Raw genomic sequence first — 27,906 nt, 5'->3', positions numbered from 1 at the left:
GGAAGCCCGGGAAAAAGCTCTTAATTCTCTCCACATGCTGACTGCCACTGCCTTTATCCATCCTACCCCCACCAGCCCCAGCTCTCCATTTATGTTCTAGCCTCTGGGATCTGTCTTAACCTCACACTCCACGGGAAAGGAGGAAGAGGTACAGATACGAGCTCAGTGATATTTCTTCTTTTTTTTAATACGATATTAACAGAACATAAGGTTATATTTTTAAACCAATGTTATCAATTTTATGTTACATTTATACCTAAGTTGTGAGGCTTGTTATAAGCATTATAAGATCAAAAAGAAAATTTTAGGCATTTTCTCCCGCACGAAATCCCTAACAGGTGACCTCCAGACCCGGTGGTCACAGGCATTCAGCCTCTCAGAATCCGGAAGTCCTACTGACCTCCTTCTCTGTTCCGCTCTGCTCTGCTACCAGCTGGTCAAACACCGTCCCGTAATCCTCATATATCTTCTGCATCTCGTTGATGTGGCTTGCTACTTTTTCCATTGCCTTTAGTGCTTCTGCAAAATATGCAATCATATTTGTTTTATAATTTTGGTTTGTTTGCAATCCTACTCAACAGCAGTAACGAAAAGGTTCAAGATTCAAGCCAGAATCCGAGACCAGTTCTTACTAAGAGCAGCATCATTCGAGTATGATGCAAGCAGCCCATGGCAATCTAGTTACAATAATGAAGAACAGCAGAGTTCTCTTCCACCTCATTCTTTTTGAAATGAGGCAGGGTACAAGTATCACTAATAATAAGAGCTACTTATTGAGCACTTTCTATTTGGCGTGTTCTATGAGGCGATTTATGTGAAGCATCTCATTTAATCCCCACAATAACTCGATGACTGTAGGACCTGTTATCAATCCCATTTTACAGATGAGAAAACTCAGGTGCAGAGGGGTTCAGTTTTTTGCCAGACTTCCAAAGACAGACGTAAGGAGTGGAGCCAGAGTTAAAATCCGAGGCTGACTGGCCACAGGATACCTGCTTTTAAACTTTGCCTCTCCTCCTGGACCACTTACTGGAATAGTGATCAATGACAATTTTTCTTAACAAGAAGTTGCAAGAGCCTCTGTAAATGCCCAGTTGCCAGAGCAACTGTTTGCATTTATGCGTGGGCATGTGAGGGACAAAATGATTTCATCCAAGGCAAAAAGAAAATTTCAAGTCACCTCCAAATTCACTGTTTTTCATACTTTGTTCTTCTGATTTGGTATTTTAATTCAGTCTGGAGGGACGTTGGGAAGGCAATTTTTTAACAGACCCCTTTTAATGCACTTTAATGCAAAGTGAACTATTCACACAGTATTTGAATGCTAATCACAATTTGTATCATTTATGTATAAGCTTTAACTTTCATACAAAAAATCATCCTCATTACTTATGATACAAAAGTATGCTTGTCACAGAAAAACAGCTAGTTTCATTTACACTCTTCTTGGTGTTTGCTATTCAGTAATACTAATATTTATTAGTAAGTTTGTTTCCCTCTCCACGTGCTTTATTACAGGTACCGTAACTGGACCTCCTAGCTTTGACACGTGGAGAACACATCACTCTTTCTCTGCAATCCAAACAGCAGCTCTTTAACGGATACTCTATGTGTATCTGACAGCAGCTCTTTAACGGATACTCTATGTGTATCTGACAAATTTGTATCTTAGGCCAATAATTGCTGAGGTTACAAAAGAAGACACCTCCGCGTCAGCCGTATAAAGCTTCACGGGTCCTCGGGTGTTGGTTTCAGAGTCAGACTCTGCTCAGGGCCGTCCACAAGGCGGAGCCTCACACAACATATTTGATCAGCCGTACTTGGGCAGCAAACACAAAACTTCAAAGTTGTAGGAAAACAGGCCGGGGTTTTGGTCCTGGCAGCACTGCTTGTTTGTTAACCACGTAACCTGAAGTAGTTTATTTCAACTCACTGAGCTTAAATTATCTTCTCTGAAAAATGAAAATGGAAACACCCTTCCAGAGGCTATTCCAGTGAGAGAATTTTTGCCAAAATATTTTGCCCACCTTACAGGGATGGCCATACTACCTAGCGATTTTCACATACTAAAATGGTACCTAAGGTTAACAATCACAGTACTGACAAATGTTCCAGAATGTGAAAGCAAGCAGGGAAGAGGGGAGCTCGTGGGCCTGGGGGGCGGCAGCCGTCACATCGCGGCCTGGGCCCCTCGCTTCTTACCTGTCAGGTGGTAATGCTCTTCGCTCTCGTGGTCTGTCAGGGACACGAGCTCCTTGAGCAGCAGTGGGTACTTGAGCACCCTCTGAACGGGCTTGATGAGGTAAGACTCCAGCGTGGAGGAGTGCTGCTTGGTGGGGTTCCGGGCGTCCAGAAAAGCCTTGAAGGCTTTATCAGTTTTAGCTACAAGCAGATGCATTTAAAAGACCCTTAGAAGATCACAGGAGGATGAATTAAATTCTACTTCATTTAGGTTTTAATGGAATTACAGATGATCCACTTCTACAGTCCTCCTAATGACATCCTTCAAGAAAAACCCAGATGCACCCGTGGGTCAACTGCCCGGCTGTCAGGGTGGATTCAGCACCGCCGCTCTGTGATGAATCCCATGAGAGCTTAAGGGGGCTTACCAGGCTGCCAGAAGAGTCCCAGCCACACACCAAAGAGGAACATGGAGTCAAAATGCAGGAGTGTCTGACTTTAAAGGCACATTCACACGCATACCCATGAGAGAGACTGGTATAGGTGCCGAAAAAGTGAGTTTCAAACGAGTCATAAAGCCACAAAACAGTGTATCCAAACCCTATGCCATACCCCCCAAAAGATTCATAGAGCAAAACAAACCAGTATTTTTTTTTCACGGACCTAGCACAAATTGTTTCTTATTCTATACACTTGAGGGCGAGCTTTTTTTTCCTTTAAAAATAAGCTGATACGCACTGCAGCCTCCACCTCTACAGTTCCAAGCAATCTAAACCTTCCAGCAGATTCAGACCCCTCTGGGCAGTGAAAACCACCTCTCTGTTCCGTGTCACGAAGGTAGTACACAGACGAACCCAAGTGCTTTCAGTTTTGAGGGTGCCAGTGGACACCCCAGCTGTTGCTTTGGATTCCACCTGCTGGCACTGGTTGACCAGCTGTTGGAATTCAGCCAATTTGGATGAAAACAAATCTTTATTTGGGGTTTTGTACAAAGGTAAAACGTAACTTGTAGGAGATGCAGTACCATTCTGAATGTGGCTACTACACAAAGTGGATGGTGAGATGATCCTTCATCTTTGTGGCAAAGAAGGAACTGAGCAAACCATTGGTATGCTTTTAATTTACTACACTGTCGATAAGAAGGTGTTCATGGGAGGAAACTAGTTCTTTCTGGTTTAAAGAACTAGAGGAGACAGACTGGGCTCTGTCTTGTTGGCCTGAAGCACTCCAAGACTTCCCTTTTTCAACTTGAGCCTGTTCTAGGATTTAAACCAAATGGCAGAACTGCATCAGTGGACCTGGCTAAACACTGTCGGTGTCTGGATGAAGCCTACACTCCCTCCACGACAGTACAGAGAGGCCATTCCCCATTTCTGAAAAAGAAACACGGAAGAGCAAACTCCGGATTCTTTATGGCAATGCCATCAAGGAGCGTTTGATGACAGACAGAAAGGGCTTGGAATGTAGCTTGGCTCCTACTTCCCTGCTGACACAACTAAAAAGGTTCCAATGCAGAATCCCCTCCAACACTCGCCATCGTCACGCAAGACAGCCCTGATTCACTGGGCAAATCATAACGGGAGTGAACTACACGAGGCCAACCTTAACTGTGAAGAAGGCATTCAAGTCCTGGGGAAGTCACTTTTTATCCTGGGAATTTGTAACAGTTTAAGCTTCAGTAGGTTCAGATCCTACTTCCAGGTACACGTGAGAAAACGCAGGTAGCCTGGCGAGCTTCCCTGGAGACGGTTCAGGTGACCTTAAGTAGGATTACATATATTTTCATAAGACGCCTTCCACTGTAGGACCCATGCAGAACAGGAGCAACCCCTGGGGACCTGTATTTGTTTGATGTTCTCCGTGCAGGTTGAATTACTGCTGCTCATGACCTTGAGCTTAAAGGCCTCCTCTCATCTCTGCCCCAGAAATGAGAATTCCAAAGAATGGGATAGAAAAATATCTTCTGAAACAGACAAATCCGAGAATTCTAATCTCATACCTAAAGAGGTGTGTGATGACTGAAAGAAGCCTTTGGTAATAACAAAACCTCAGTTGAGCATTGCTAGTTTAGGGTGTGGTAAAAGAAATGTTCACATATTGAGGTCTGGGGAAGCCATTCTGGCCTATACACGAGTTAACTTTAATGTAACTAAAACAGCCTGTTCGTGGCCTTTCAAACATACACCGTACATCTGCTTTAATTATTAAAGAAAAGGGTGCATTGACCAGAAGAAAAGAATGTCCGTGTTAAAATTAAAGATGAAATGCCTCCCTTCCTGGGACGCCAATGCTGGTCCTCCTTCCATGGTAAGACTTCCTTCCCAGGTGCCAAGGCCATGCTGACGGGCTGTGTACGTGCTGATCTGGTTTTCCTGCAATCTGGAAGGAATGTATCCCTGACTTGTTTGACGTTCTTTGTTCTGACAAGACATGAAACTGTGCTGACAGCCCTGCTTCTCCAGAGCAGATCCTCAGAGGATCAGAGAAGCTGTCTTCTGGGCAGTACTCCTCCGTCTGGCTCAAATAAAACTCTTTTCTATTCCTATTATAGACAGTTTATTGATTATTTTTGTCAACAGGTTATTACAGGAATAGCTTAAACACTGGGTTGATGACAACAGTGATGGTGACTGTGGCACAAAAACTCCCTCCTACACTCCTACACCTGGAGAAGGTCACTGCTGCCATCAAATCTCTGACTGCGCTTCCCAGGACGGGCTGACTGGCCGGCCCGTCACTGAAAGCCCAGGCAGATCAACGTGTTGGCCACCTGCCCCCGAGCTGACCCGCTGCAAGTCGGCGGCCAAAGCTCAGGCATCTCGCCAGCTCCACAGAGTAACGTTTGCTGTTGACGTGAAGGGGACGAGCAATGCAGGTGGGTCACCCAGGTCCACTTGGACTTCAGAAAAATAAAAATGTTCAATTAAAGTCAATAAAATAAGATGATAACAATGTGGAGAGACGAAAGGTACTTCAGTGACAGAATGTGGCCTGCGATAAGCGCCCATTTCACCAAAGAGGCTTTAATTTTAGTTAACACACTTCTTGTGAGTTTGGTGGTTGCTGTTTGGTGGTGGTTCTTTGCAGTGGATCCTCGGGCTTAAGAAGAAGGTTAACAGGAAGGAAAGAGGGGACTTCCCTGGTGGCGCAGTGGTTAAGAATCCGCCTCACAACACAGAGCACACCGGTTACAGCCCTGGTCCGGGAAGATCCCACATGCCGCGGAACAACTAAGCCCGTGCGCCACAATGACCGAGTCTGCGCGTCTGGAGCCCGTGAGCCACACCTACTGAAACCCATCCTCCGCAACAAGAGAAGCCCCCGCTTGCCGCAACTAGACAGCCCGCGCACAGCAATGAAGACCCAACACAGCCAAAAATAAAAATAAATTATTAATTTTAAAAAGAAAGAAAATGGCATACATTGCTTTCTACCCCCTCCAGCGGCTTATACGGTTGGTTAAAAGTTTTCAGAGCAAGGCATTTGGTGAAAAAAGAATCCAGATGCAATTTAACAGCAAAGTGACACATGGCAGAGCAACATCTCTGCTGTTCGCTACACACGTTCACTGTCACCAGTACACTGAAATAAACTGAAAACTTCATGTCTGTCAACTTCAAGGCCAACATTGGAGCATAATCCAGTAAAATTACACTTATCCCTACTTGACGAATACAAATTTACTCTTTTTAAAATATATATATTTATTTGGCTGCACTGGGTCTTTAGTTGCAGCACGCGGGAACTTCGTTGCTGCGTGTGGGATTTTATTAACAATTACAATTTCAAAAGTATAGCTATAGAAGGTATGAGCAACTTACCCCTCTCTAGAACCTTCTGTACTTTAATATGATTAGCACAGAATCCGCTATAGAGTTTAAAGTGGTCCGCGTAATAAAGGAAAGAGCCTCCGAGGGAAAACAGTAGTTTCTAGAAGGAAAGAGGAAAAGTTACATTAGGCATGGTTTAATCAGTGTCTGTCTGCTGGCTCGGGCATGTGGCGTCTGACCGCTTTGCTGTCTCCATGGCGTTTGTCTTTCGGACACCAGAGCACCAATGCCTCGGGGAAGGCACTGACTAAAAGCAGCCCCGGGCGGCCCCATTTGCCCGGTAGGTGGAGAACAGCCCGGGCGTCCCTCTAGCACGGCTTCAGTTTGATTGAAAAGTTTCTGCCAGCAGAGCCTACTGACACGGTGCACAATCAAGGACAAGCAAGCAAGTTCTATGAAAAATACATCTGACACAGTGGGATATAAATAATCTGAGAGGCTAATTAATAAAGCTGACTCTGCATTACTTGGGACGAATGATGCTTGCTATGTACTTTCTTGGTCCCTTTCTACTGCCTTCCGCCTGTCCTTCCCTGGAGGGACCTCTTGCCAAGTCACCAATGGCCACACTGGAGACAGGGCTCCATAGAAGAGGAGGCTCTCTCAGAGCCAGTGAAAACCTAGGCTTTCCTCCCAGTGTCACACGACCACAGAGATGCAGAATCGGATGCAGTAGGTGCTCTTGCCTCAGATCCTTCTGTAGAGCTGAGTAAGGAGCGTGCGTGTCAACAGCAGGCAGACTCCATAAAAGCTGTGCTGCCCAGACGTCTGAGTCGCAGAGCATCTACTCTAGGGAGAAACGGGGCCTTCTTTTACCACCTGCCAGAGGAAAGCCATGCAATGAGAGCGCTAAACTTACCTTTTCAATAGTCAAGGGACAACACTTTCTCTTCAAAGGCAGAGTTTTGCACTGTTCCCACGTACGTTTGCTTTAAACCTAAGTCTAAAATACTCACTCTGAACTGCGAGGGGCTTTCAAGTATGTTCAAGTCAGATGATGCTGAAATCCCAGCCTCCAGCGTCTCCAGAAACACCTTTTGAAATTCAAGCATCTCTGGCAAACTTCCAAAAAGTGACTCCATCTATGTACGTGAAGAGCAGAATTTGAAAAGAGGGTGTTAGCGATGACGACCCAGATACCACTCTAAGTCCCAGATGCACAAATGAATCACAAGTCATTCACCAAGAAGGAGACAGAAGTGAAGCCTTTAAAGAAGGTGGCATATTCAGTAGGGGACATAGCTCATACACAGAGACTTTGACTGCCCCGGTCCCTGTAATACTAAAATAATTGGAAGTGGGTGTCAAGTTTTCAGAATTCAAACTGGGGGGAAAATGGAAAGAACTAATTACTGTGATTTAACATTAAAAAGTCATGTATTAAAAGGTAATTTGGGGGACACCTTCTACTACAAAAGGGGCACGGTCATTTATAATTCTTGCCACTGTGTTTCACGGGATGGAGGCCACATAAATGGCTTTGAAGGAGGCGACGCTTGGGTCTCTCTGAAGATCCCGAAGTCTCAAACGTTCTTTGAGGATCAGTAGATAAAATCTAGGTCTGCTAAAAGACAAACTGAGACTAACCTATGGGTCAGCGGACGAAGGGAAGGTATTTACCTCATCTTGGGTAAGAAAGGTCTCACTTTGAAGTGGCTCCAAGTATAAGTCAAAGAGGCAGCTCAGATCCTGAAAGACAGAAGAGAGTCTTTAACCCTTAAGTCTCCAAAATACCCAAGCGTTTCCAGCAGCCCGGGCTGCAGCTCAGACTCGCATTAGGAACAATGAAGTTTATGTCTGGTTGAAACGCTTGGCCCTGCAAGAGGTGGTTCCTGCTCAGCTAATTCAGAGAGGTTAACAACACGGTACGACCAGCATCTGGACTCCACATTTTTCTTTATAGCTCGATCACCTACTCTGCGTATTTGAATATCTTAGTGGCAGAACCAGGACCTTTCTTTCGGCTGCTGCAGCAGGAACACTCATCTCCCTTCAGAGAAGTGAGTTCTGGCCAGGTACCTCTGTCAGGTGTGGCCACATCCGCTGGCCGACCTGGCTTCCTTCTCTGCCTCGAAGAGCAAGGCGACAGCTCCAGCGTGGACAGCTGAGCTGACAACGGACAGGACAAGATCCGGAGAGCTCTTCGGCTTTGGGGCTGACGCATGAGCAGAATTTCAAACTCCCATGCTCAAATGCAAGAAGACATTTCTGAAGATAAGCAGTCATCATGTTTACAGTCTAGGCCATCTTTGAATCTCCAGTAAACCGGGCTCCAACAGTACAGAATAGTGGGAGTTGACTGTATTTACAAAACTCTTTAGATAAAGGTTTTGTTTAAAATAATTTGAAGCCAAGATCAGGATATAGTTTAGTGATAGAAAAGATTTCTTTTGCTTGTTTCGTTTATTCCAAAGAATTTTGAGTCCCAAACTATGAGAAGTAGGTGACTACGTCTGCCTCCTTCTACAATGGAGAAATCCAGCTCTGGAGAGCCTGGTCAAGTCAGAAGCCTCCACAGCCTTGTGGTGTAGGTCCTGAGAGCAAGTGGACAGGCCTGTGACACTGAGTGCTTCACAATCAAATCCGCCCTGGCCTTCCCGACCTCCCCAGACGCCACAGCGGCCGCTGCAGAGCAGGGAGAGGTGAGAAGTCACCGAGTCTTATCTCAGGGAACACATGAATGCTGAAAACGCCAAGTCACGTGCAGAGGGTCCAGGTTACAAAACAAGTAAAAGTCCATGTTGAATGTCAGCAACAAAAAGAAATTAAAAAATGAAAAAGGGGTGTGTGTGTGTGTGTGTGTGTGTGTGAGTGAGTGAGTGAGTGAGAGAGAGAGAAAGAATCACCATAGGCACCAGGCACTGGTTATTTTGTCAGAGGCACAGGTGGGCTGTGGTCACTCCCTGAGCCGGTCACTGCCACCCAGGAGCAGTGACACACCGAGGGAGGCCTCGCTGAGCCGCGGAGCCAGAGCCGCAACATGGGGGCCCCAAGGAGACAAAGGGCAGGGCTCTCACAGAGAGAAGGGAGAGCCATCCTCTGTATGCACTTCGCCCAGAGCATCCATCTCAGTCCTAGACCAGCGTCACGATGCAGTGACCCTCCCGTTCAAAGTGGTCTAACAGTAAAATATAACGACAGCAGTGACAAAAATAAAAAGGGACCTGGATTCCGCCCTCAACTATGCCCTCAACCCTGCAGGTGAGGACACCGCGGCCATCATCAAGCTGCCACAGCGCACAGAGCTGCTGGGCAAGGTCACTGTCGGAAGCCCCTGGATGTTCACTTCATCTCCCCACATTCGATACAGGAAAAGACACAGTGGGAAAGGAAATGGCACTGCCGTCTCTGCAGTTTTCCTTTCTCCCCTACGGGACCAAAAGAAGAGGCTATGGGTAATTCTCCTGGGCTGCCTGTGAATGAGGCTTTCGGCAAAGTTCAGATAAAATGACAGTGATGTTAATGAAAGGGGAAGCTCAGATAAGTCTTGTGGAGAAAGAAGGTGAGAGGTGTGTGTGTGTGTGTGTGTGTGTGTGTGTGTGCGCGCGCGCCAAGGCTTAATTCACAGACACAGTGTGTTAGAGCTAGAACAAGAACACCCCCGTCTCAGACCCCAGTTGAGGGGCAAGGCCACTGCAGCAGGTGAAGGCAAGGCCAGGCCTGGATTCTCGGCTCCCACACTGCTGCCAGCAATTGGCCGATGAGATGAGTTTAAAACCATTCCAAACCGTCAGCAAATACTTAAAGAAAAAGAACTCTGTCTTCCCAGGCACCTGCATTTTTTGTAAAATGTTTTTCAAACTACTAACTGAAGCCTCTGAGATGAATAAACTCCCCGGGTAGTGAAAGGTTCGGCTGCTGCCCTGTGTGATGGCTGGGGACGCCTACGAGATGCGCGGCACCTCCACCGCGGGGCTGTCCTGCGCGGTGGCCGCCTGCACTCCAGAGCCCGTTCCAGCAGCTGCTTGCAGACAAGCTGCCCCCTGGTTCCTCCACACCTAAAGTGATCTCCATCCCCCTCCCCTAACCGGTACAGGTTCCCTTCCCACAGACTGCAAATGGCAAACCAGAACGTCTGTTTCCATAGTGAAAGCTACCTCAGTAACAAAACGACCGGGGAATCTAATTTTTGCAAGCCCTCTCAGCCCTTTCGTCCTCTCGCCCTCCCCTTCAGCAACTCGCCACTTCAGGGAGCAGGCATCTCCCTCGTGAGTGGCAGGTTCCCCGGCAGATACCTGGAGACCCCTGCCAACATACATACAACTGGCTGTCACAGGAGGGGAGCAGGAAATTGTGACAGCATCTTCTGTTACCTTCACATAGGACTTCTCTGTGTCCATGAGCTCCTGGATGACTTTTCGGAGGCGATCTGCATCCGAGAGGTGGCGAGCCAGCGGCCTCGGAGGCGGGTCCTGACTCTCCCTTGGTCCTTCCATGCCGTTGGTCTGGGTGTCGTTATAACTCCTACAGAGCGCGGCGATCTGCTCAGCACTCTGGGAGGGAACAAGAGGCACAGGACGTTCTCCATCATTATCAACAGCCCACCGAAGACACAGGCGCTCTCTCTTCGCCCAGCGCCCTCTCAGGAGTCTCACGGGGCATTTATCTAGGGCATCCGGCTTCATTCATCTCAAACGACGCTGGCTACCATTCAAGGTTCTGGTCGTGAAGATATGAACTTACACTTGTTCAGTACTTACCCATGATGCTTTTTCGCTTTCACAGTAGCTGTCTGACAGATGCTTCTTTAGTGCTGAGACTAGAGAATAAGGCAGAGCTAACCCTCTGCAATACGGCTGAGGTTGCTCTAAAATCAAGGTCATGGCTCTGTGAAAGCACAATGAGAGACAGACTCATCCGGTCCACTCTGTCCCCTCAAAGGCTGGCCTAACAGAGTTCAGTTCTCACACTAAAAGGCCCTGAGAGACTCAGGAACGGGGCAGCAGGGCAGCAGTTTTAGGATGGCCTGACCACGAGGGCCTTAGATCTGCCCCTAAATCCAGCCCTGGAGCTCTGCAGCCTCAGGCCAAGTAGCAGCATTAGGAGTGAGAGTTTGAGCCGCTGCATGAGCTAGGAATGGCAGTAGAGGGCAGGATGTGTAGGAAAGATAAGGTCCCCACGCCGAAGGGGTGCAGAGCCCGGGGAGCAGATGACACAGGAAGCCTGGTGAGGCTCCGTGGGAACCTTCGCGGAGGAGGGAGACTTGAGCAGCTTCTTAGCGGGAAGCAGACTTGTCAGACCCAGGACGTGGGGGCACGGAGGGTTCTCATTCCAGGTAGTGGGAACAGAATCACACACGTTAAATGGCAAGAAGGAGCGGGAACGTCTGCGGGGATGAACAGCCTTCTGTGCAAGTTCCTGCTCATACTTAAGCACGGCATGAAAAGCCTTCTCCAGGAGAACCCATGTGTACACTCCTGCCTCAGGCTGATGCTTTAAGGTCTCAAATGTGCCTCCTCCTATACGCCTCTACCTGCCTGGAGCATTATCAGATTACACTCAAAGTATCTTTTTTTATTCCTCTTTCTTTCCATTCCTCCCACACACAAGCTCCAGCCCATCTTACCACCCAGCAGCCCGTAAGCCAGCCAAGGGCAGGGTCCTGCCTTTCTCTGTCGTCGCCCCCAAGTGCTCAGTGCTGAGTCCACGTCTGGTGCACCGACGTTATTACTGAATAACAGAGCAGCTTAGTCCCGACGACACGAATGACCAATATCCATCCAGCTTTGGCAACTTTCTGTCCCTCAACTAAAACTCTCCTTTCTTCAGCTAGATGTCTCCATGCCTGATCTCCATCACGCTGTCTCGGGTCAAAAGCTGCACCAGTCAGAAGCACCTCTTCATTCTCACTGAATTCATTTTCTTTGCTTGGATATTTCAGGATGCTTACAACTCACACAGCACGTTGGTCAACCTCAGTGGCCAACTTGTTACAAAAGCTGTCACTTGACACACCGAAGTGCCTCAAAGTAAAAGCAGGACACCTGCCCTCCCTTCTCCTCTCCTTCTCTGTTCTACGCCCCACCCGCCTTTCCTCAACACGGTGTCTTCATATGATGGGAACAGACAACGCTGACACTTGGCATTGATGTTCTGGCTAGACTTTCAATTCAATCTGGTGGGAACCAATTGCTCTGCCTCCAAAGAAATAGACACCAGCCCCTGCACAAGGATATAAGACTTGCCAAGAAACACCAAAGCGCAGCCTATGGCAGACTGGAAACCAACACGAGCCTGTGTGGAACAAACGAGAAATGTGACACACGTTAGACGGATGGGAGCATCATGTTGGAACAGGCTGTCTGGAAGGCTTCAGTGAAGAGTGGATTGTAACTGGTCCTGGAAGAAGCGTGTACCAAGGGAGAACCACGGAATGAGCCAAAGGCGGCGGGTGGAGGGAGGTGGTGGTGGTGGAGGGATAAGCCCAGTAACAATAAAGAGCCCAACTCAAGGCGGGGGGTGAGAGCGGGGCCCCCGCAGATGTCTACGATGAGAACTCCCAGACTGCTGGCCTATTTCATATAATTGCTTCTCCTGTATTTTGGCATTAATCTCAGTGCAAAAGTTAAATCAACCATGTAACAGATACTAAACCTCCAACTAGACACACAGACACATCTGAAGTGATTTACTTCTAAAACAGTTAAAGCATGTGTAAGCACTAATGATCCTGCTTAAGTACACATATTATCCCCTTGTTTTTATCCTTAACTATAACACTAGCATATTGCTGGTAATGCCTATCAGAAGATGTTCATTCAGAGTAAGCTTTCAAAGAACAAGAAAACAGACATGGGGCTTCCCTGGTGGTGCAGTGGTTAAGAATCTGCCTGCCAATGCAGGGGACACGGGTTCGAGCCCTGGTCCGGGAAGATCCCACATGCCGCGGAGCAACTAAGCCCGTGCGCCACAACTACTGAGCCTGTGCGCTAGAGCCCGTGAGCCACAACTACTGAGCCTGCACTCTACAGCCCGTGCTCCGCAACGAGGGAAGCCACTGCAGTGAGAAGCCCGCAATGAAGAGTAGCCCCTGCTTGCCGCAACTAGAGAAAGCCCGCGCGCAGCAACGAAGACCCAATGCAGCCAAAAATAAATATTAAATAATTTAAAAAAAGAAAACAGACGTGGATCTTAAAGCACCAATTAGAATGCAACTTGACCTATCAAAATGTCTCATAACATGTTTGAAACAACCAAATCTCATGATTCATTATTGAAGAAACTCCAAACTGTTCAGTCTTACCCTAGAAGCCTGATGACACAGCAAAAGCCAAACAGAGCAGTGCAGCCAAAAGGTGGCTTTCCTTCTCTTCCAGGACATGAGCCTCACGATGGAGCACAAGGGAACATCACCAAACCTGCCCCAATTCTGTCCTCCTCTTCCTGCTTCCCATGAAGCAGGTGACTTCAAGCCAGGTCACACGTTTGCTCTCTGGGCGGGGCTATTAAAAAACACCCACAGCTGGACCAACTGAATCAGAATCTTTGGGGCCCCAGGTATGCTGCTGTGTGACTCACATGAGAACTACTGGTCTACCCATCAGTAGAGCGAGCATTCTGCCTGCAGTTTCTGGGAGGATCATGTTGTCCCCAGCGTCTGCACCACAGGATGGCCACGTAAAAGGTGTGTGGACTGAGCTCACGAGATAAGAGGAAATAGGCAGAATCACACCTGTGCGCCTGGTGTTCTGGGTTTGGCTTCACTCACGGTCCAACAGCCCAAGATAATAATACTGAGACTCTCCAACTTACTTATTTGAAATCTCTATACTGGTATTTGCACCACAAGCTCAGACAATGCAATTTTGCAATCCTGAAAAACAACGGTTTCCAGGGCTGTAGAATCCAAATTAATAGCTCATATATACTGTATAAAATAAGATCTGACAAAATGCACCATAAGTGAAATGGCAGCTGGTGAGATGCAGCTTTGCCTTGCTGGGATGTCAAAAATCACACCTAACAATGCAGTGTTAAAATAACGAGATTTTAAAAATAAAGTATCTTGCCATTTTAGAAAATCAGAATTCATGTTGAGAACGCTTCTGGTAAGATTAAGTTGGAAAAGTAAATGTTAGCTGAGAGTTTCACGGCAAATGTACTTTTGAAGGTAGGGCTCATAATGAAGTGCTCAAGTGCTACAAAGTCACCGTAGCTGCTGTCTAGGGAAGGTTGTGAGGATTACCTGGGATCCAACAGGGCAGAGCCACTAAAAGGAGAAGAGTAATTATACCTATGTCTTTAGATTGTATCTGAAAGAGTCACTTGGTTGGTTACATTTCATTTCCTCCGTTCTTAGCAATGGTTATAAAATTGAACTGCTAAAGGTAGAATTCTGGGTGTATCTGATAAGCAGTTTCTAGAAACAGTGACTATTTCGGTTGGGCTATTTTCACACATACACGTGGTAATGGAGGTGAAAAGCACAGACAAGACTGAGAGGAACCGAGTTCCAGCCCTGGCCCTGCCCACAGTCCTCCACGCATGCTGGGCAAGACTCATTGCTGCACCTTCAATTTCCTTAATGATGAGACAGAGGAAGCATTACCTAGTCCATCAGGTAACCCCTCAAATTGCCATTTGGACCACGGAGAAAGGGGAACTTGGATTTGTTGAGCACTTGCTGTATACGAGACAAACCCAGGGGGCGGTGTTCTCCTAGAACTATCAGGCATTGGGTCCCGACGATGCAACCGGCCGGGGCTACAGGTGCCGAGTGCGAAGGCAGTACCTGATGGCACAGGATCCTCCTACTCTCGAGCTGTCTGCACGGTGCCAACCACTCCCTGGGTATCTGGCAGAGCAGGGCAAAACAGGCTTGCTTCTCCGGCTGCCTCTGCGCACGGTGCCGACAGGGCTCTCCCGGCCCCAGGAGAATCCAGACACACCCCAGGCGTGCCCGGGATGCAGCCACCGGCCTCTGGAGGCCATCTCTGCTCAGGGAAGCAAAGGCAGCTCCCCACATCTGCACACAACTGTGACTTCTGTTAGGCTAATCCCCGCTCCCCTCCATCCCCAGGGATGTTGCTTGTAAAGCAAGAGACAGATGTCCACAAATCAGGGCTGGGCATGCAGGCGGATTCAGCAGCCAGACAGTGTGTGCTTGTGCAGAACAAAAACCACACTGGAACCTGAAACTCAGGCTGGTATCTCCCAGTTTGTAGTGATCAATGCTGAGAAGCTTGGGTTCACTGGGGGCCTTGCCTTTTATAAGAAAGCATCAAACAGATCTTTTCCTCATGAATTCATTTTTAAAATTTAATGAAAACAGGGCTTCCCTGGTGGCGCAGTGGTTGAGAGTCCGCCTGCCGATGCAGGGGACGCAGGTTCGTGCCCCGGTCCAGGAGGATCCCACATGCCACGGAGCAGCTGGGCCCGTGAGCCATGGCTGCTGAGCCTGCGCGTCCGGAGCCTGTGCTCCGCAACCGGAGAGGCCACAACAGTGAGAGACCCGCGTACCACAAAAAAAAAAAAAAAAAAAAAAAAAAAAAAAAGGAAAAAACGGAAAGAAAAATTTAACGAAAACACATTTCCCTAAAACTATGCTATATGAAAAAGTAGTGATATTGACCCACAAAATTTTTCTTCAGGCTTTTAAGTTTTCACTAAGGCTGATCCCTGCTTGAAAGTGATTTGATCTCATTTATAGATGAGGACATCTCACTCAAGACCTCTGAATTCAAAGTCACTCTTCCGTGTCCTCACCAAAAACAAACAAACAAAAACGTAACTATGTGAGGTGATGGGTGTGTTAATTAACCTGACCGTGATAAACATCACAACGTATACGTATATCAAATCAAGTTGTACACCTTAAATATATATAATTTTTAATTGTCAACTATACCTTGATAAAGTTGGCAGGGAAAGACATCTAAAACAGAGTTATCTTTGTTTCTGTGTCTTAAACATGTGAATACGGACACCTGCTTCCCTGTATTAGGGCTGCAATGTGTCTCTTTTTCAGGAGCCCCATTTCTTGGGGGTGGCAATGAAACTGCTCAGGATGACCAAGTGCCCTGCCCCGGATTCTCTTTGGAGGAAGGTGGGGGGCTGAGCCTTTTTCTCAAACAAGCTTGGAATCCCACAGGTGACCCTTTTAACCTCGATTTGGCTCAATACTTTTCATCCGAAGCATCAGACAGCTCCTCCTGGCCTGGATTAGTTAAGATCTGCTCCCCTGAGCATAACTACTCTGATGTTTGCTTTGCTCTTCTTTGAAGACATTGCTACCTGAGGCTTTTCAATTTCCCTGTGGGTTTTGAAACTGAAGCTGGGATAAGTACATCACATTATCCAGAACTATTCCCGGACGACGACTGAGGTTTCGTAGCTACTCCGTGAAATATCAGTGCCCACCAGGAGCCCTGCGCCTCGTCGGCAGCTCAGCTCTGCCCCACCTTTCCGGGTTCAGTTTGCAATCCTGTCCTCACTTAGGGGCCTCGGGTACTGCAGACTCTTTTGTCAAAGGCATCTGTTGTCTGACTTGGACTCCAAAAACACTTTCAGCTGAAGAAAAACGGTTTAAAAGTGCTGCATAATTTCGGGGTAATAGTTTGCAGGGAAATGCTGAAAGGTAAATGACAGCATTTGCAGTGTGCTTGACTTTTGAATCCCTGGTTTAGAGGAAAAGGAGGTTAACTTAGAGGGGAGGTCAGTAATGGACTCAGCCAAGACACGGACCTAGAAGGGAGGGTACCCCATACTGCTTCGTTAACTGGTCCTACACAGTATGTGACCCCCAGCTGCCACCCATGTCCTCCTCTCCCTCCGTCACACAGACCAGCTCTTCCCGCTGGGCCACTGACGGGGATGGAAGCCCGGGCTGGGTCACGTCTGCAGAGGCTCATCCTACCAGGATACCAATCAGAAGAACCAGATTCTACTATTTCTACCATCCCTAGAAAGAATGCTGGGAAAAAAAAAAAAAAAGCTGTAGGCTCTGGGCAAACAATCAGTTGTCCTCAGGGACAGTCTAGGCCTGGAAAGGTGTGGTTGCATGGTGTGTGCTCAGCTGTGCTCATACAGACCCCCCAGTTCACTGTCCAGGGCATGAGAAGTCACGTCAGTAAATCACCGCAGACTACAGCTACGGAGTCAGCTGTCACATCCTAGCAAGTTAAGTCAGGAACGCTCCCTTTGGTGGGGGAAAAAAAAAAAAAACCCAAAAATTGTACAAAGGACTTTTTCTCCATTGACTCTGTAATCCATTAAAGTCTCTAACTTACAGAAAGATCTGACATTATCCCCAAATGTTCCCAGCAGAGGGAATCCAGAAGGATCACCAAGGGTTAATGGCTTCCCCGGAAAGGCTAATGGGCAGAGAGACAGAGGATGGGCTGGATTCCAGGTAAGCTGGATCGCCCACGTACAGGTCCAGCCTGTACAGACACCCCGTGCTGCCCCACCTCTGCCAGGTCAGGATTCCTGGCCTACACTCTGCTCCGTGCTCAGAGGCGGCTGGCCGGGCCCACAGGCTGGGTGAGAGGGTCTGGTCTACCCTAGGGGATCTCAGCAGAGGGGGAGGGAAGAGGCGGGGAAGAGGGTCGTATTCACCACCTTGGCAGGGTGAAGGGGAGGCTACAAACAGACCCAAGAGGATGATTTTTATATCTGGGGATAGTCATTCACTCTACAGTGATACAATCCTTGGATTAAAAACTCTAGAGAAATGGCCTGAGATTTTCTTATACTTAACAAAATGGTACAAGAAGAATGAGAAAATGCTCATAATCTTTGTTTTCTAGACCAGACAGTTCTACTTCCAAAGGCAGAATGGAAATTAAAAGATGTAAAATTAAATGTAAACGTACAGATGAGAGTCCTTATTTTATGTTGAAAGGCAAAGATTAACCTAAATTATGGCACAAAAATGCACTGAAATCTATGCAGCAATTCCCAACGATGGGAGAAATCGGCATCTGTTGACCAAAAAAGGACACGATTTATTGGAAAGGGAAGAAGGCAGGTCTGAATTTTGGAAAGTAACTTTTATGTATATCTAAGGCATGTAAACATATGTGCATGGATTTTTCTAACGGGATAATATATATCATAAATGCGGTGGTTAACACTGCATTTCAAGTTATTTTCATTTTAATCTTTGGCTTATCTATATCTTCTCATTTTTTATAGTGGTTTAATTTTTAAAAGAAATTTCTTAACGGAATCCTTTCCTGATGCTTTACAAAAACGATTTGAGGCAGAGGCAGCCTATTTCTAGGACACAGTGATGGACGAGACTGACAGTCCTTGGGCTCCCAGCTCCCAGAGTTCAGCTGGGAAGACAAACTGGCAGTGAGTCAGTCAAGGTCGATCGGTGCCCAAAGCAGCGCGGGGGCCTGGGAACAGAACAGGGTGACTTTCTGTGGTCGGAGCACAGTCAGGGAAAGCAAGGTGGAAGCTAGGATGGACTCAAGGGAAACAAAGTTACCCACCCTAAGCAAAGTTTGGGGCTGGGGAGGGGGCCAAGAACTGAAGGCCAGCCCAGCCGTGGCCCATGGCCAAGTCAGGTCACATGGGGAGATGGGGCAGGAGACAGAGGTGGAGGCCTTGCTCTCGGGGGAGGGGAGCGGCAGAGGAAACCCACTTGGAGTGTGTGCCGGGGTCGCGGGCCACCCTTAGGTACACACCTTATAGCAGGTGGCAGGGTGAGTAGCTGGGATAGCATTAGAGAGGGTGGGGTGTGCACCTGTCACGTGAGCTCTGTCCTGTCATTACCCCCCATGAGTGTGAAGCTCACCTTAACTAAGGGCCTCAGCGCATGCTCTGGGCGGAGCTTTCTGAGACAGTTACTTTTTCCAAGACAGGAGACTTGAACACACAGGTTCTAGAGTGGCCACCCTGGCCACGGCGATCACCAGTCCTGACGCACTCCTCCCTGACGCAGTTTGCTCACCTATAAAGCAGGGGCCGTGTTTCGCAGGGCCGTTGCGAGGATTTAATGAGGTGAGACATGTAAAACTACTCAGCACAGTGCAAGGGGTCAGCAGAGGCCAGGGGCTCCATAAACGTTATAATATGCACAGGGAGTTTAATTTCCCAAGTTCTGTTGTTTTTACAAGCGTAGAAGGAGAAATTTCCTCTGAGTTCCCTGAAGGAAGGGCCAGAGAAATCAAATTCCATTTATTTACTAACTTTTCGTTGAGCACCTCCTCCATGCCAGGCTCTGTTCTAGGTGCTGGAGATGAAGCTTGAATACAAAAGAGGAAAACTCTGACCTTCATGTAAGGCTATCAGGTGGAGTGAGAGGAAGGGCAGAGAGAGGCAACAAGGACACGGACGGATGACAAAAAGTGGAGCCCACAGTATCTGGACAGAGGCATAGGGCTCTGGGGAAAGCCGAAACGAGAGGAGGCTATGGGGGGCCGGTGGGACGGGCTGCAGCCTCACCAGGTGGGCAGAGAAGGAGACGAACTTCACCTTTGGAGAGCGGCCGTCCAGAGAAGATGCAGCGTTTGAGAAGGCAGAGGGCATCTGTGTGTACCAAGCAGGAAGCGCCCGTCCTCAGGAGACACACCCCCGGGAAGGCAGGTCCGAGCTGTGTGCCCGGAGGTGGGGAAGCACCACGTGTGTGGCTCCGTGGCTCCCAGGCCAGAGTCACCCCCTCGGGGAGGGAGCCATCGATCCAGAGCCCGCGTGAAACAGGCCTGCTGCCTGCCTTCTGCTCAGTTTCCTTATTTAACTGGAGTTTGGTCTGAATTCAGGGATGAATAAGATACGCTCTCTCAGCCAAGGATGTTTCAAGGGCTAGGGCAGCATTTCTACACGAGCAGGCGCTTCTTTCACATAAAATGTCGGGTGTTTCAAAATCACTCGTATGTAATTCACAAGAATCGGCTCACCCTATCTAACAGATCCTATGCCAGGTACTGTGTTCCCTCTTTCCCATTTTTCACCCAGAAAGAAAGATACGGCTTACTTCTGATGTGCAGTCAAACCCGCGCATCAGGGAAGATGCGTGTGGGCCAGAACTTTTCCTTGACTTCTGAGCGCAAAAATGGTATAAAAGAGACTCTTATGACCCCACTCTGAAACAAGCAGGTGAGCTAAGGGCGGACCATCAGAGCAGGAGTTAGCAAACTATAGCTTTCAGGCCAAACCCAGCCTGCCTGTTGTCCTTGTGGATAAAGTTTTATTAGAACTCAGCCACGCTCATGCATCTGCCTATGGTCTATGGCTGCTTCCGCACTGACATGCAGAGGTAAGTGGTTGCCAGAGCCTATAATATTTACTACCTGGCCCTTCACAGGAGACGTCTGCCAGTCCCTGATAAAGAGCTGAGCCCAACCAAAAAAGATGTCTCTTTTGAAATTCAGTCTGAATTAAAACTTGAAATAATCTATAAAACTTGATTCTAAAGTTTTCAGTGAGTAAAATGTATATTTAAAAAATGACTTCTGGGGCTTCCCTGGTGGCGCAGTGGTTGGGAGTCCGCCTGCCGATGCAGGGGACACGGGTTCGTGCCCTGGTCCGGGAGGATCCCGCGTGCCGCGAGGCCCGCGTACCGCAAAAAAAAAAGAAAAATGACTTCTACATGTCAATTGTCTACAGACTCCGGATGACATCTTAATTCCCATAAGATATAAACCATTTTATGTCATATGCTTTCAACCGTGTCAAAAGCCAAACAAAACAACAGCTGCGTGCTCACCTGGCTCAGATCCAGGGCTCAGAGAAATGACTCAAATTCTCTTTAACAGTTTTTGCTTTCTTTTGTGTTGCTTTTTGATGCGTGGGAGAAGTCAGTTTGCTTTTCCTGTGACATGGCGCATTAAGGTCTATTGTGATTATACCATTTAACATTCATTCTAAATATGTTTATCTAGGTCAAGAAGTCTCTAAACCAATATCTTTCAACTCATGGTTTGGAAAACATACGCTTGCCTATATCTACGACTTCTCTGTCTTATCCTCACTCACTTTCCTACCCATAGGTATTTATCTCCGGTCTTAGCGCCCTCTTAATTCTCATCCTTTGGTTTTCTCTCACAGCCTACTTTTGTTCTGATAATCACATAAATTAGTTTCAGCTTGTGTATTTACAGTAACTCTCCCTTCAGTGGTTTATGTTTTCATTGAACCCTATTATGCTAGTTGGTTTGGTTTACTGCCGATTTTTCCAAACACGACATTTCTATTCAAGAGCTGTGCCTCTAACTTTATTCTTGGCGACTGATAATATATTACTGAGCAGTTTTTGCAGCAAAAGTCTTAAGTGCTACATATTCTGAGAATTTACTGAGCTGAGAATTTTTTCTATCTTCGTCACTGTATTTGAAGAGAAAATGTGTCAATAACAACACCAATTGTAATCAAATTCTGGAGAGACTAGAGCTTTGAAAAATCTTTGTTAGCCTCCAATTTCCTGGGCAGGTAGAGTCTCTACTATAAACAGAAGACTGAGGACGACACAGTTGAATCCTGGAAGGGGGCCCCGCACGCTGAGGTTCAACAGCTCAGGCTGTGTATGACTCTGCCTAGGACAGCTCTGCCCACCTACCTAAGCCCGGACTGTCCCCCAGCTGAGTCTTCTCTCTTTGCCCTGGTACCTTGAGAACTATATTTTCTTTCTCGTTGTAATCTACAAGGGTTCCTGGTTGCCTTACCTAGGAAACCAAAAAGCAGGGCAACACCTGCTTCCCAGCTGCAGACCAAGCCCTCAGCCCTGGGAGCAGTTCTAAGACTCTCAGAAAACTACAATTCAGTTGCCCCTACCCCAGTTCTCTGATGATACTCCTTGGGCACCTTAGATCAGCTTCCAGACTGTCGTAGCGTTACATCTCAGCTGGCTCTAAACAGTTGGCCTGGTCTACCTTCTTGTGGAACATAAGCCGGGGGCCTCCACACCCTCACAGACTCCCCTGACCCGTAGGGAAGTGGGGATGGTGGGGGGCTTCACGGCATCACAGACTAATACCGTCATCTTATCTGCCCTTCGTTGCTCTTAACGCACGTAACCCCACCAGTGTCCCAAGTCTTCTTATTAAATATCATTATTGTTGCCATATAATAATTTTATCTTAGGAAATATTTTTGTAGGAATCCACAAGATAGACACTACTAGGACACATTTACTCTTGTTAAAAGGTGCCCTTTCTTTCCTGCAATGTTTCTCCCAATACCAAAGAAAGAGAGCAGGAATAAAAGGAATCCAAATCTGAAAAGAAGAAGTAAAGCTGTCACTGTTTGCAGATGACATGATACTATACATAGAGAATCCCAAAGATGCTACCAGAAAACTACTAGAGCTAATCAATGAATCTGGTAAAGTAGCAGGATACAAAATTAATGCACAGAAATCTCTGGCATTCCTATACACTAATGATGAAAAATCTGAAAATGAAATTAAGAAAACACTCCCATTTACCATTGCAACAAAAAGAATAAAATATCTAGGAATAAACCTACCTAAGGAGGCAAAAGACCTGTATGCAGAAAATTATAAGACACTGATGAAAGAAATTAAAGATGATACAAATAGATGGAGAGATATACCATGTTCTTGGATTGGAAGAATCAACATTGTGAAAATGACTCTACTACCCAAAGCAATCTACAGATTCAATGCAATCCCTATCAAACTACCACTGGCATTTTTCACAGAACTAGAACAAAAAATTTCACAATTTGTGTGGAAACACAAAAGACCCCGAGTAGCCAAAGCAATCTTGAGAAAGAAAAATGGAGCTGGAGGAATCAGGCTCCCCAACTTCAAACTATACTGCAAAGCTACAGTAATCAGGACACTGGCACAGTGTCAGTAGGGTACTGGCACAAAAATAGAAATATAGATCAATGGAACAGGACAGAAAGCCCAGAGATAAACCTATGCACGTATGGTCACCTTATCTTTGACAAAGGAGGCAAGAATATACAGTGGAGAAAAGACAGCCTCTTCAGTAAGTGGTGCTGGGAAAACTGGACAGGTACATGTAAAAGTATGAGATTAGAACACTCCCTAACACCAAACACAAAAATAAGCTCAAAATGGATTAAAGATCTAAATGTAAGGCCAGAAACTATCAAACTCTTAGAGGAAAACATAGGCAGAACACTCTATGACATGAATCACAGCAATATCCTTTCTGACCCACCTCCTAGAGAAATGGAAAGAAAAACAAAAATAAACAACTGGGACCTAATGAAACTGAAAAGCTTTTGCACAGCAAAGGGAACCATAAACGAGACCAAAAGACAACCCTCAGAATGGGAGAAAATATTTGCAAATGAAGCAAATGACAAAGGATTAATCTCCAAAATTTACAAGCAGCTCATGCAGCTCAATAACATAAAAACAAACAACCCAATCCAAAAATGGGCAGAAAACCTAAATAGACATTTCTCCAAAGAAGATATACAGACTGCCAACAAACACATGAAAGAATGCTCAACATCATTAATCATTAGAGAAATGCAAATCAAAACTACAATGAGATATCATCTCACACCGGTCAGAATGGCCATCATCAAAAAATCTAGAAACAATAAATGCTGGAGAGGGTGTCGAGAAAAGGGAACCCTCCTGCACTGCTGGTGGGAATGTAAATTGATGCAGCCACTATGGAGAACAGTATGGAGGTTCCTTAAAAAACTACAAATAGAACTACCGTATGACCCAGCAATCCCACTGCTGGGCATATACCCTGAGAAAACCATAATTCAAAAAGAGTCATGTACCAAAATGTTCATTGCAGCTCTACTTACAATAGCCAGGAGATGGAAGCAACCTAAGTGTCCATCATCGGATGAATGGATAAAGAAGATGTGGCACATATATACAATGGAATATTACTCAGCCATAAAACGAAACGAAATTGAGTTATTTGTAGTGAGGTAGATGGACCTAGAGTCTGTCATACAGAGCGAAGTAAGTCAGAAAGAGAAAAACAAATACCGTATGCTAACGCATATATATATGGAATCTAAGAAAAAAAAAAAAGGTCATGAAGAACCTAGGGGTAAGATGGGAATAAAGACACAGACCCACTGGAGACTGGACTTGAGGATATGGGGAGGGGCAAGGATAAGCTGTGACAAAGTGAGAGAGTGGCATGGACATATATACACTACCAAACGTAAGGTAGATAGCTAGTGGGAAGCAGCCGCATAGCACAGGGAGATCAGCTCGGTGCTTTGTGACCACCTAGAGGGGTGGGATAGGGAGGGAGGGAGGGAGGGAGACGCAAGAGGGAAGAGATATGGGAACATATGTATAACTGACTCACTTTGTTATAAAGCAGAAACTAACACACCATTGTAAAGCAATTATACTCCAATAAAGATGTTAAAACAAATACACATCAAGTGTTTTCTTTAACCCTTTGGGGATGGGATTTTGGGGGGGGGGTGCCTACATAAATCCTACAAGGAGTGAGCTCCCATGGAAAACCCAACATTAAAAGGTATGTTCAGATCAGGAAAGTTATAAATTTATGAAGAAATGTTCTCTAGGCATTACTGACAAAAATTAGAATTCAATATTACTAGACCCTCTGCTCTATGCAGATATACCCAGGGTGGGACTCTCAGCTGCCAATGCACTGAAGATCCAGGAAGAAGACACCCAACCAGCTCCGGGAGAGAAGAGCAATTCTGTTCAGATATAAGTGGTCTCCTCCAGTATCGCTGTACTTCTGTGTACCCCCAAGATACAGTTTTAAATGTTTTTTTTTAAAAGACCAGTATCTACTAGTTATACTGTATTATTTTAATGTTAAGGTTATTATATAGTGACAGATTTTAAAACATGAATTTTATCTATTGAAAAACAAGTTGGAGGTGAAAACATTCACATATGGCCTGCACCTAGTACAAAACTACACTCCAAATTGTCAAACTAATCACTAGTCAGATGCAACTATGAGATATTAGTACTTGGTAGTCTGGGACTTGAGAACTTTTCTGCAACAGAGTTCAAATTTGCTGACAATAACAACTCCACAAATTTCATTATAGCTCTATGAAATAGATTCTTTAAAGGCCAAAACAAAACAAACAGAAACAAAACAACAACAAAATAACACATGTACATTGCTTAACCACGTCTGTAAATTAAGCTAAAGAATCAAAAAGTTGTGTCCGGATTTCTAACATCATACCCGCAACTGAACAAACAGAGTTGCTCTGCCTTTAAGTCAGGTACATGTCTCTGGTATTTAAATGCACCGTTGTGTATCTGGTTTCTCCCTTTCCTCTATAATCAGCACCACATTCTCCTTACTGGTCAGATGGGTGGAGTGGAAAGAATGGACTTTAGCATCCAGCAGAGCTGGCTGTGAACGCTGCCCCACCACTGACCGGACCATCAGTTAGCTTCTCCCATCTCAGTTCTCTCACACTAAAAGGGGCTCGTGATATCTACTCAATAGGGCTGCTGGGGAGAAAATGGGGTTTTCATGAGATGCTGTATATAAAATTCACGGTGCACGCTAAGGGCTGAGCATCACATGCTAAGGGCAGCTTGCAAAGTCCTTTCACTTCCATGGAACTGTCATGGCAATATAATCCCATTCTTTTTTAGTGAGAAGAATATAAGGGCCTCAGAAGGTGAGGTGATTTTCCTAAAGTCCACTAACCAGTGAGAGTGAGCGAGGCTCCCGGCACCCAGGCCACCTCCTGCCTGGTCCAGCAAGTTAAGCAGTAAACCTCTACTCTTCAAATTAGTACAGCAGGGGATGAAACCCTTCTAGTGGATCCTCTTATTTTTCTTACATATCTCACCCTCCTAATGTGAACTGCAAATGTGCGGTTTGGAATAGCCTTGGCCGTGGGGATGATCAGAGTCAACCGAAGGTGACAGCAATGCTCAACCCCTAAGGAAGGAGGCACAAAACAGGCAGCACGCTTGCCTCTACCCCGTAACCACTCTCCAGAAGAAACCAAGCCATGGCTGCCCTCACTGGGACAGGTAGACGGGCACATGCTCTGACTTGGGGTAATGCAGGGAGCCATTTTCCCCGCCTGAATTTGGTGCAAATTACAAATTCTTAAAGAACTTCCCTGAGCATTTCGACTTTACCATTTACAATCTCTAGCTGCCACTGAGAAGCAGAGTTGTCACGGATACCCAGCAAACCGAGGTGGCCACCTAGACAGATCGGCACATGGGGCCCCCGCTGCAGCTTCAGGAAGACGGCAGCCCACCCTCCTCCCCATGCCCTCTCGAGGCCGGTACCTTTGGGACAGCTTAACAGTTACACTGACTTCCAGTGAGTTCTGCTCCACGAGGTTTCATGGACCAGGACGCCCCACAGTCACTTATGAAGACTGCCACGGGGTTAGGGACAAAGGGTCCAGGTGCTATGATTTGTCTGAAACACACCACACCCACTTCGTGCATAAAAAGGCCTGGATTTTCAGTTCTAATATTCAGCTGAAAGTAACATTTGGAATTTGGTTTCAAAAAAAACTGCAGCTTTGGGGAGAAAAAAAATCATAACAATATGAAAAAAATCAAATTATTTGTTAAAATCCTGACAGCCTTAATTGGGTGTGGGTATTGCCAAGCACTGCCTATCTGCCCTGAGTGAGCACAGGTACAACCTGCGTGGCCCCTGACTTGTGGTTTTAGTTAAATTTTTTTGCTGGATTTCAGCAATGTGATAGTCCAGTCTGTTACATTACTCTGTACTGCTTCTTACTGACCGGGGGGGGGGGGGGGTCCTCAAAATAATCACCTCATACGAAAAGTGCCCACATCATACACATTTATCTGAGACTTTACCACCAATCCATCTCTAAAATTTAACATTAACTAAATAACAGAAAGGAAGTAATAACATTTAAACTAGGACAACAACCATGTTCAATAAATGGTTTGGCAATTCTGATCAAGCTTCTAGAAAATAACAAACCAATAAATACAAAGTAACCAAAGCCATGCTTCCCTGGGGTTAGGAGAACAGGTGATGACCTAGGGAAGGGGTGCACAGACAGACATACCCTCAAGTAAAACTGAAATACATCGGAGACAATGTGACCATGACACAATGTAAATTTACAACTTTTTTGCCTAAGAATCACTTTGCTTTACACCTGAAACTAACACAGCATTGTAAGTCAACTATACTTCAATAAAAAAACAAACAAAAACATCTGTTTTTTTTTAAAGCCTCAGACATAGAAGGCTGTTTTTAAATCTCACCTGAAGTTACTGGTTGGATAATCAGCCTTTCCATCTTGGAAACTCATCTATAAAAGCATGACATACAAGATCTCGCAAGGCTACTGAGGGGAGAGCAGAGCATGCCAGGGCCCATCCTGATGCCTGGAACCCCCAGGCCATGGGGCCGGGCCAGGCTTCTCTTCTGACTATCCTTTATCTTGTGACTGTATGAACCGAGAAGGGAATGGATTCTAGAACATTCCAAAGCCAGCTCAAAGCAGCTTGAGAGGTGGAAGACGGCAGGACTCCTCAAGCTATGTGACACTTGTGGCTTCTAAGCACTTAGAACGAAACCCCCAGCCTGTGCCAGTGCCAGGCGGGGACTTCCTAAGCAGTTGCACATGGAAGAGCTTCTCATCTGACATCCGTTTCCTGAAAACACAAGCGAACTTAGGTGGCAGCCAAGGATCTGAGAGCGTGAGGGAAGGTGAGCCACGGGGGCGAGGGGGCCACTGGGGGCTGAACCAACAAAATAAGAGAGAAGGAGGTGGCGACAAGCAAAAGAATGAAGCGGAGAAAAGAATTGGGGGGTGCCTGTAAAAACACACCTCCCATTTTCTCCAGTCTCCCATGTTAGTGACAAATACATTTTTCTTGGCCATTTAAAAACATTTTTTATTTTGAAATAATATGAGGCTTACAGAAGAGTCGTAAAGGACAGAGAGTTCCTGTATTATCTTTCCGTCAGTTTCCCCTAACGCTAGCATCTTATGCGGCAAATACAGTTTC

The 27,906-nt window shown here is 46.3% G+C and overlaps 1 protein-coding gene across 4 annotated transcripts in view; it reads right to left on the bottom strand.

Moving 5' to 3' along the window:
* Positions 1–27,906, bottom strand: part of TIAM2 (TIAM Rac1 associated GEF 2) — a 235,250-nt gene that overhangs the window by 6,257 nt on the left and 201,087 nt on the right. For 3 of the 4 annotated variants that reach the window (XM_022559909.2, XM_022559929.3, XM_022559920.3), the window contains 6 exons: positions 10,325–10,504; positions 7,632–7,700; positions 6,968–7,093; positions 6,003–6,111; positions 2,203–2,382; positions 401–519 (listed from right to left, as the gene is read on the bottom strand). In XM_022559909.2, coding sequence (XP_022415617.2) covers positions 401–519; positions 2,203–2,382; positions 6,003–6,111; positions 6,968–7,093; positions 7,632–7,700; positions 10,325–10,504 — 783 coding nt within the window. Of the gene's footprint in view, positions 1–400; positions 520–2,202; positions 2,383–6,002; positions 6,112–6,967; positions 7,094–7,631; positions 7,701–10,324; positions 10,505–10,711; positions 12,081–27,906 lie in introns of those variants that run through there. The other variant, XM_022559939.3, reaches the window with a different exon arrangement.

This window comes from Delphinapterus leucas, chromosome 12 (assembly GCF_059928025.1).
Source record: "Delphinapterus leucas isolate spDelLeu-1000000601 "Yukka" chromosome 12, BTC_Dleu_Yukka2, whole genome shotgun sequence".
Lineage (NCBI taxonomy): Eukaryota > Metazoa > Chordata > Mammalia > Artiodactyla > Monodontidae > Delphinapterus > Delphinapterus leucas.
The sequence above is the reverse complement of the archived record's forward strand: the minus strand, read 5'-3'. Positions and strand labels throughout refer to the sequence as shown.